General features: G+C 55.3%; 1 protein-coding gene across 1 annotated transcript; it reads left to right on the forward strand.

Moving 5' to 3' along the window:
- Positions 1 to 6,663: 6,663 nt before the first annotated feature.
- Positions 6,664 to 8,801, forward strand: ColSpa_08530 (transcriptional regulator NRG1; the record flags this gene model as incomplete). Its single annotated transcript, XM_049274742.1, has 2 exons — positions 6,664 to 8,428; positions 8,494 to 8,801. The coding sequence occupies 2 exons, from the start codon at positions 6,664 to 6,666 to the stop codon at positions 8,799 to 8,801; spliced, it is 2,073 nt and encodes a 690-aa protein (XP_049130699.1).
- Positions 8,802 to 10,190: the final 1,389 nt, after the last annotated feature.

Raw genomic sequence — 10,190 nt, forward strand, 5'->3', positions numbered from 1 at the left:
CTTCGAGCTATTGTTCCTAGGTCGCCTATCTAGCGACACCTTGATCTGGTTTTCTGGTCGACTTGCTATCAAGACTCTTAGCTTGGAGGTTTGCTGCCTCTCTAGTAACTTGTCTTGGGAGGCGAAGTAGTCAGAGATGCAACGTAGCAGAAGGCCACGCGGCCGGGGTTCGCATTCATCGATGCCGTCCAGAATACAAATCGTCGGCCTGGCTTCGGCATATTGAACAGACAGCACAAACGCCGCCCACAGCTTATCGACGTTATCAAGGCTGTGGCCTTGGAGTACTTCCGTGCCGAAAGGAATGAGATTCGGCTATTGGGTATATAGTTGATGCAAGATGGCGCGAACCCCGTTCAAGACGTCTGACTGATCAACGTTGTCAGACTTGAAGAAAAAGTAACAGACGCTCGTCCCCTTGTATTCCGGAGATGTAGTGAGTTCGTCGACTAGGAAAGACGCCAAGACTGATTTACCACACCCAGGATCGGCTGATATCCACAGAAGAGAAGAGCCGCTCATTTTCAACCAGGACTGATATTTCGGGTGATTGAAGATCCAAGTGCATGTTCCTTTGACAGGGAGCGGGTTGCGAGTCTTGTGTGATTCATGATTCGAAGTATCCAAACGTCCCATAAGAGCGTTCTTAGCGATGACGATGCTTGGCTTCCCTATGTTCCGAGCTAGCGTATCTAACCTCGACTTGATCGGAAGGAATCTCTTTTCATTGATATCCGAGAATCTGCACATGCCACGGTGATCACTTTCAATAGGAATCACAATTTCAGAGTCAAGACCCAGGACAGCAGAATCTTTCTCAACAACCTGCCGGCCCGTCAAAGTCCCTCTTGTCAACAATGGTACGTGTACGCGATGGATTAAGGGAAAGAGGTAGACTCACCAGACTATTCAAAAATTTTAGTTTCCGGGTCTCGTAACAAGACACCATCTTTAGGTCGCGGCACTGGTTTCGGAAAGATTTCGAGATTGAGGCCATCAGACTTGAGTCCGGCTCCAAGTCCTTGGAGAGTCGTATGTTAGTGCTTGTGCCTAGCGAGGCGGTCCTGAGAAGCTGGGCTGTCATAGTTCCCCATTGCGCGAGCGAAGAGCCTTTGTGAGGCGTGCCAAAGAAACTCACGCTGCTAATGCTCTCTCTGAGAAGCATGTAGTTGCGGTCTTCCGATGCCGTGAGAAATGCCTAAACAAAAGCATGAGCATCATACATGTATCCTATTTTGTTGGATGACTTGCCTGCTTGAAGACAAGACCGCCTAGAGAATGATATATAAAAATGAGCGGGCGATATTGTTCCCCCATACAGCTCCGCTCCGCAAGGAGGTTCTCCAGTAGCTAGTCCGCGAAGACAAGCAGGTCCGACGTCGACTTGCTAAACTGGAGAGTCGAATTGTACCAAAATGACATAACTCTTGATGCGGGGATAATCCGGGGTATGAATTCCTTGAGCCAGTTGTTGCCGGTCTCCTCGTCTGTCCATGTTTTCAGGTAATGGCCATTCAGGCCGTGAATGGCGACGACGTCGACACATCCCTCAGCCTCCGGATCCTTGTCAACAATCGTGTGAAGCCCATAGTCCGTCTTCTGCGTTTGCAGTCCTTGACGCCTTATCGAGCTGGGACCAATTGAATCTCGGGCGGAGCTTCCAATCCATCTTATCGACAGTTGCTACGAGATTTGATGAACGGTTACTCAATAACAGGATGCAGCACAACAGGCAGTTGTAAACACTTGCGGGGTCATCGTCACATGACATGCCCATGCAGAACAAGACTCTTTCGGCTGCAGATACAACAGTTCCTGCCGCAGCCTCGTCATGATTGGCCAACACTATAACTCGACGCAAGTGCATAGAGAAAAGCAGTAAGGCAGATTCCGGGACACGGTCGTAGAAAGTAGCACCAGTCGCGAGGATAGCAACGTCGGATAGTCCTCAAAGAACGAAAAGAGGGAACACTTTGTGCTTGTTTGCTAAGAACCATTTATCTTATAGGATAGAAGGTAAAAGAGTCCATGCTGCCACTTATGTTCTTACCGTCGAACGTCTTAATCCAAGACTGTACGGCAAGCCAGACATAGCGGTCAATGGAGAGCTAGGACCCAGGCATTGTGAGCGAGATCATGTCTAGTGGAAGCCAGAACCTGCGTCCTGGTGGAGGATAACTACAAAGCCAATTGCTTTCTTTTCGATGACTTGGCTCCTCCATATGCGCGGTTCTAGTGGCTCATCCACGTACTGTCTCGATCGGCAGGGCATCACTAACGTGAGCATCAGAGTTCGGAAACTACGGCACAGTTCGAACGTGTAACTGACCGATAGTAAGCAAAACCGGCAGGGAAGATACCATAGCATAGGAACTCCATCCCACTCCCTCAACCGTCAACATACGTAACATTTTTGCACTCTACAAGGTAGCTATGTACTTCCAGGGAGGTCTTCGGGCTTCACGTGATAGGCTGGATTTGCCTTGCCTAGCAGGGCTCAACTGGGCTTGCTTGGCAGACGATTTACTTGCCGTCACTGGGCAGGATACAATAGCGTCCATGAAGTCGGGCGGCTCTCAGTTGTGACAGGGGGTACTCCGGAGCCACCGTTGTTGGCCAGGCATCTGACGAGGTCGTCCTCCACAACTGTACGGGTTTTCGCAAGGCTCGGTGCAGAAATGCGACTGCGCTTGCAGTCAGCCTGGGACATATCCAGGAGAACGATGAATGACGTCGTACGCCCATTCGCGATGGCATTGGCCACTTAGTACGATCGTCGCCGATACGGGGCAGGGCGGCGGTTGGTGCATCGAGGCGCGCATCCTTCTTCGCTCTTGTAGTTGCCGCTACGAGCTTTGCGCGCCATCGAGCCGGACGACTAATGACGATGAGCGGAGGAGGGTACAGGTTTGGAAAGCTCAGGCGAGCGCAGAACGTGCTGTCCCGTGGTAAGTAGAGAAGGATCGGCAGCGTAAATGTCAGTGGCCAATGAATGTTGACAAGCAGGGGCGCGGAATGAGCTGTGGCTAGATCGCGGATCAGCTGACGCAGCGTCTTGGGGGCTGCCGTGTCATTCAGCATTTCTTTCTCATTCCCTGCCAGGCTGAGGAGAGAAAAGAAACAGCGGAAAGCGGCGAATCAGACTCGAGAGAGGCGTGCCCCATAAGACGGCACTTCTCGGCGCTCGCGTCCGCAGGGTGTTGATGGTGAGATTGACTGGTGCACTACAGCCTTGTGACTAGACTCTTCTTCTCGGTAATCATGATGGCGCAAAACGAAACGAGAAGTAGCCGTGCGTGGTTCGACGTGGTTCGATAGGAAATATGCGGCGAGAGGTGAGTGACGGAGGTGAGGAACATGACCCATGGGCCACGACCCGACAACAATCGTGGGATCGGCCTGCGGGACTCTGCAAGCCGTAGAAAAGCCTCCGCGTCCCAGTCGTCGTGTTGTTCCTGTGCCTGTTTGGATGGTTCAGCCACATTTGGGTAGCATCATCTGCCAGTGAATGAAGTGCCGCACGAATAGTCCCAGTTCAGGCGACTCGCCATCTCCAGGGGTTACGAAAAGGGCACTAGTCCAGGAAGCTAGAGGAGCGATGGCCGAATGGGGACGGACCTGGCTCCGTGTTGATTCGTCGCTAGTTGGAGCTGACAAAAGCTGAAGTCTGCGGTACCCAAAGACGGCGTCAGTATGGTACGGGACGAAGACCGTCTCAATCCTCCATTGGCTCAAGCCATTGTCCCCAGTAAGTTCGTTTCCCCTGGGGTGTGGTTGTTCGTGTGGGCAGAAAGTCGACAACGTGCAAGGGGACAACAATGGTGGCGGTCGCGGGAATCTTAGAGTCCGGCGTGGATCGACAGGCCCGACATTCTGAGTTGGTTGAGACGTCATTGAAGACTGAGAGACGAAAAACCAATGCTCGCCCGACCCTGACAGTAAGTAAGTGTGCGGTTGTCGCGGGACGGATGCTGAAGGTTGCGGGTCGAATTAGCAGAGTGTCATTGCTCCTTGCATGAACGCACGCAACGGAAAACTTGCTCAATAGAGTTTGGAGAAACGGAACCAGAAGAACGACAAAGGCTGTCCTGCGCTGTAATGACCCAACAGCGATGTTGGTCAAGGTAGGCTGGGAGGGCGATGGCTCGTGTTGTTGAAGGTAGTCGAAGAATATCTGGCAGTCGGCAATGACACGGCAGACAAAGGCGGGTGGCGCGACCTCCCTGTCCCTCGTCGTACACCACTTGCGCTGGTCACCAGGGCATCATTCCAGCACCTCACTTGCTGGCCGGATAGTTGGCACCACCGCCGAAACGTCTGTAGCTATTCATGTTCATACAAGACGAGGCACAGCAAGGCAGAGCCAGATGAGGCTCCAGCTCAGAATATGGGTACATGTGTCCACGAACAGCAACAGGCAGAAGCAGCAGTCGTCCGTCTTATTTCTACAGTTGCTGTGCATCGATGCACAGTGAGAGTGCTGCGTAATGAGCCGCCGAAAAATGTTTGAACTGGGACTCGACAGTTGACGGTGGTTTGGTTCGAAGCACAAATCGGCTTGAGCAATCATCGTTGACATTACCCCATGTCTCGATGTGGAAAACGGTCGGTTTATCTCCTGCAAATAGAGGCGGCGAGAGAGTGCTCGCAAGTAGTGTAAGGCCGGTGCTTCTCTCCCATTCCGAACCCCATTGAAACGGTGAGAGCAATCAGCGTCTGATAAAGTTCACAGGGGAGCTTGGCTTCCTCGGCAGGCCCTCCCTCAGCCACGGTACTCCGTCCCGCCAAGGTGCGTTGCTGCGGGGGAACAGGTTGAGTACACAGTAGGGAGGGAGAGGGGCGACATCTGCAGCCGTGAACAGGGCGAGCGGTGGTGCTCTGGTGGGAAGTAAGTATTGGGTACTTTGCATGTCCGTCGCTGGATGCAAAGCCACGTCGGTTTACGAGGTGCAAATGGGACGCTGGCGGATGTACCCTGGCCTGGGACCATCGGAGTGGGCTGTGATGGAGACAGAGATCGAAAGGTCGACCAATCATACGCGTCCCAGAGAAGAGGCACCTGAGGAAGGAGAGAGAGGTGGGAGAGCTCTTGCCCACAGTGTTTTCTGCACAGCCACCGCGGGGGCTGAAAGAGCCCCTGCTTTCTTCGATAAACCAGGCTCCATTCTCTCAGGTTTCCTTCCCTTCCATTTCCCTCAACCCTCGACCCTCGTCCAGGTCCCGGGACGTAGTATTCAACCATTGGCCCCTTCATCTCGTCCTCGGCAGCCTTTATTGACATCACGAGCCACGCGGAAAGGCATATCGCATCGCTTGTGTCATCGTCCTTGGCTTGCTCCAGCCTCAGCCTCTGATTGCATGCCTCTTGAGATCGATTCCAACAGGTTGTAGAGTCGAAGGAGCTGGAACTGTCGGGATAACTCAAAATATGCATCTACGGAGCGTGGCGCAACCTGAGAATGCTGAGGCGGACGGTGGGTGCGGCGAGTGTGAGGATGCCTGTGCCTGTGTGCGGGCGTGCGGCTCGAGGTACCTGTTCGCGCAACACTCGGCGCACCGGATACATCTATCTGCCCGGCGTTTACTGTGCAGGGTCGTTTCCCCCCTCCTCTCCTCTGGGGCTGATGAAAAGCCACTCCTACATAGTAGGTAAGAGTCGTGATGGATGGGCAAAGTATTCAGTACGAACAGCCACTCACCCACGACTACAAGTATCCCATACCTTGGGTAGCCAACTCTGTCAGGTACCGCCAGGCAAGGTACCCCTCCTCACCGTTGTGGGAAAAAAGGGTACCTGGCCGCTGGGCTTCCGATGGGAATCACTGCATTGATGTATCCCCCGTATCCCGGAGACTATTGCTGATGCAGCAACCAGCAACAGAAGCAACGACGGCAGCGGACGGGTATGGGGATTCGCGGCGAGTCCATGTGGCGGATGGACTCCAACCTCCTCACCCTCCCCAGGATCCCGTCCCTTGCGTCTTGTGTCCCGGTGTCTATCCGTGGTAGTTGCGACGTCTTACCTAAGCAAATCAGATAGGTACAGTGTAACATAGGTGAGGTAGACAGGTACGCGGGTACCTCGTCGTCTTAGCGTGCCGCCGCCCCAGTGTGCGTCCGTACCTCCCGCCCGCCGCCGCCTGTTGTGGCAGAAACCGCAAGCCCCAACACGCCCTCATTCGCAGACGCCGTCACACCTCTCACTCACTTTCTGACCATTTGCCTTGCCTTACTCTTTCTCGCTGCACCCGCCCTCCACCCTTCCCTTTTCCTTCCAGCTTCTGCCACACTTGGAATTCACTTCTCTTTTTCACTCTTCCTTGACCTCAACTTCACCAGCCAGGCCTCGTCTCGTCCCGGCTTTTGCGCGCGCATCCAATTTCTCAGGAGGTACCTTGCGCCGTCGCTATCAAGCCTGCTTGCGTCAGCCATATTTCAATTCCACTGTCGTCGCTTCCGCCACATTCCACCGCGACTCGTCCGCTCGTCCCGTCAATTCGGGGTCCTGAGCCCGTCCACCAAAAAGAACCGCCACGTGTGGCTGAACGACTCGAAGCTCCCATGAATCGTCGTTGATCATCGACAACAAGGACGCGGTCGCATCGGAGCTTCCATTCCCAAATCAAAAAGTCCAATTATCACGTTTGATGCTTTCGCCCGCCCATGGCCTCGGATAACGGTCCTATTGCGACCGAAGCCCCTCTCCTGGCAGCGACGACGCCTGTCGCATCGGACGTTTTCGCGCTTGGAGGAGATCCTGCTCGCACCAAGTCGCTCAAGAGGGCGCGCGAATCCACCCCAACATCGCCAACGTCTGTCATTGATCCCGTTGTCGACGGCGCTGTTCCCGCCGCCGTTCCCTCCGCCGACTATCCCTCTCCCACGAAATCCGCTCGCTTTGCCTTGGCGTCGTCACGCCGCTCACCGACGCCGTTGACAGCTGCGGCCGCCCTCGAGGCTCTCGAAGAAGAACGTAAGCGCGAACAGCGCCTGAACCCGCCCGCGTCAAGCGACAACCCTGGCCATTCGGTTCTGTCTGTCCTCGCTGGCAGTGTTGCTGCCATGAGTCGAGCCGACGACGCGCCGCAAGCTCCCACGGCTTCCATGGAAGCCTCTACAAAGGCGCCCGAGGCTGTGATACTGCCACAGGCCAACAATGCACCAGCAGATGCTCCAGAGATGAGCTCGCAGGGCGCGACGAACTCAGCCGGCATATCGGGCGCCCTTGTGACGGCTAGCCCGGGCCCAATGGACGTTGATCCCAAGAGCAATGAGCAACATATGCAACAGCAGCCACAGCACCAGCACCAGCCCCAGCCCCAGCCCCAGCATCAGCCCGAGCATCAGCCAGACCATCAACCAGAGCACCAGCCAGAGCACGCGCCCGATCATCAGCCAGAGCTCCACTCAGACCATCAACCAGACCATCAACCAGAGCTCCAGCCAGACCATCAATCGGAGCATCAGCCCCAGCCCCAGCCCCAGCCGCCGCACCCGGCCCCGGTTCACGATGACAAGAACACGCCCGGATCGCTGTCGTACCCAGGGTCGCTTCAAGCCGCTGCCATGATGCCCGCACCACCAGTACGCGGCATGAGCTTTCCCATGCCGTCCCCAGGCCACGACTCTCCTACCCAGTCGGGCAAGAAGCACAAGTGCCCGTTCTGCGAGACCGAGTTCACACGTCATCACAACCTCAAGAGCCATCTGCTCACGCACAGCCAGGAGAAGCCTTACATATGCCAAGAGTGCAACATGCGGTTCCGACGTCTTCACGACTTGAAGCGTCACAGCAAACTTCACACTGGCGAGAAGCCTCACGTGTGCCCCAAGTGCGATCGCAAGTTTGCTCGGGGCGATGCGTTGGCCCGACACAGCAAAGGTGCTGGTGGTTGTGCTGGCCGCCGGTCCAGCATGGGCAGCTTTGCCGAGACGGATGACATGGATGGCCCAAGCATGCACGACGGCGATGACTCTATGGCTGGCATAGTTTATGGCAACGAGGAAGACATGACAGAAGAGGAGAGACGTCTGAGCCTACCGAGCATCAAAGCTCAGCATGTCGCGGGAGGGCAAGGCAGCATGGACGGATACAACGCTCATTCCAGGACCTACCCGCCAGCGGGCCCTCGACCTGGGACAGGCGGGCTTTACCCGCCAAATGTTGATCGTGGCGTGGCGAGTTCAAACACATCTCCGAGCATGCCCAACAGCATTGCCGGGGCCCACACGCCCAATACAAGCGTCTCTTCAGTGCCCGTGAGCGGCGCTTCCGTCTATTCACAAAGCGGCATGACAGAGAGCCCGAAGCCCCTGAGCCCTGGACACGATACAAACAACATTGCCAGACAACGTTCGCCGAGTCTTACCCAGCAGTTCCAGCAGCAGCACTACGGCCGCAGGCCTTCAGATAGGCACACCCCGCCAGGTTCGTTCTCTTAACCCAAGTTGCTTGTCTTGTTCGTTTGAATCTGCGCTAATCTCGGTTTGTAGCATTTGCTGCTCCTACAACACAATCCGGCGCGGCACCGGTGGGGGCCGCTCATGCCCGAGGCTCAAGCGGAACGCAACCCGGAAGTGGGGCCGAAAACGGTGGCAACATGTTTGCAACTGACCCTGGTGTTTGGGCGTACATCCAGAGCCTCGAAGACAAGGTCAAGCAGCTGTCAGACAAGGTCACGGCGTTTGAGAAAGCAGAGAGTGCGAAGCAGGCACAGATCGGACTGCTCACGAGTGAAGTCACCGGGCTGAAGAAACAGCTAGAGGCCCGTGACGGCGAAACGACGGAGGTCAAAGCATGAAACAGCACACGCAGGTACAGATGACGGCACTTTCCAGCCATCTGCGCAACCTATCACCTATGTAACAACGACGAAATGTTTCTGGTGGGGAGCAAGGCGGAAAGAGGAACTTTATGCGGCGGCAGGAGGACGAATTGGCGTTTTCACTCATTGTCGGCGTCTTGCTTTCTCATCTCTCTTTTTTATCTCACCGATATTCCTGCCAACCCATTAGCTTGCAGGACGTCCCGTCCCGGGGAAGGCGTTTTCAGGGGGGCGCTGGTAGATGTGCGACGGTGGACCTCGACACGGAAAAAAAGTTTCTGGCTTGAGAGGCACGCATGGCCTCGTCCACACGTGGTAGGAACTTGGGGCTTTTTGCCGCAACCCGGGGCATGTCCGAAGTTCGACGCGACGGACATTTTCCCCCTTGTGGTGATTTTTCAGGAGGATCTCGATGTCGGGTTATGTTCCTCTTGTTGTATTATAGCGGTCGTTGCAGAAATTTTGGCCTCATGGCTGCCGGTCCTCCTCGAGAGTAGGCAAAACTAGTGGAATTCACCTGGGTTTATAGACCAACCGGAAACACTCATGGACATGGTGATGATGATGCTTGGACCGCGTCTGTCTGACAGCGTTGCCTCGTCATCCTCCCACGAGGCACAACGCAGTTCATCTCGATACTTGCCCCCGTCGAGTATTCAAAGCCATCGCCGCTCGCAGCCGACGCTCGGCAGAGCAGGGCTTGAGCTGCTCCAAGGGATGCTTCGAGGCCGTACGTGCTTCAACATGACATGGAGAGTGTCTTTACCAGACAGACCTGGGGCAGGTTGACTTCACGAGACAGGCGCGCCTAACCCCCTGAACCTGCATCGAGGGATGGGACGTTCCGTTGGAGGGCCAAAGGGAGGCCCAAGCCCCCCCTGAATCGCGATCTTGGCCCTCTCCTGATCCAGCGAGAGGAAGTCGGCCGCACGATACCAGACATTGTTTGAGGTCAAGGAAAGACTGAGGCTTTCTTCTTTTTTTTTCTGTCACGAATGAGTGATCCCCCCCTCATCCCAGGTCCTGGCGCTGGCACCGAATCCAATAGCGCGCACGTTTTTTTCTTGGCCCAGCCACAGCCGGCTTCAACTACCGACGGCCGTTGCTAGGAGTCATTGGAGTGTCACTGAGATGGTGTTATTCAGAAACCGGGATGCACCTGAGAATAACAGAAACTCGCAGGGGGCATGGTCCGCGGTGGGTCGATGGGAGCTGTCGACATTGGGTGTCGTCTCGTGAGCAGGCAAGCACTGGAGCCCAATAGTTCTCTGCTTGCACAACACGCTCGCAAGATATAGACAACGGCCCAACGATTTGTAGAAATCAAGACATTAGAACGCAGGTTACCGATTTGCGGGCACGTAA

The sequence above is a fragment of the Colletotrichum spaethianum genome (assembly GCF_022836535.1).
Source record: "Colletotrichum spaethianum MAFF 239500 DNA, contig23, whole genome shotgun sequence".
Taxonomy (NCBI): domain Eukaryota; kingdom Fungi; phylum Ascomycota; class Sordariomycetes; order Glomerellales; family Glomerellaceae; genus Colletotrichum; species Colletotrichum spaethianum.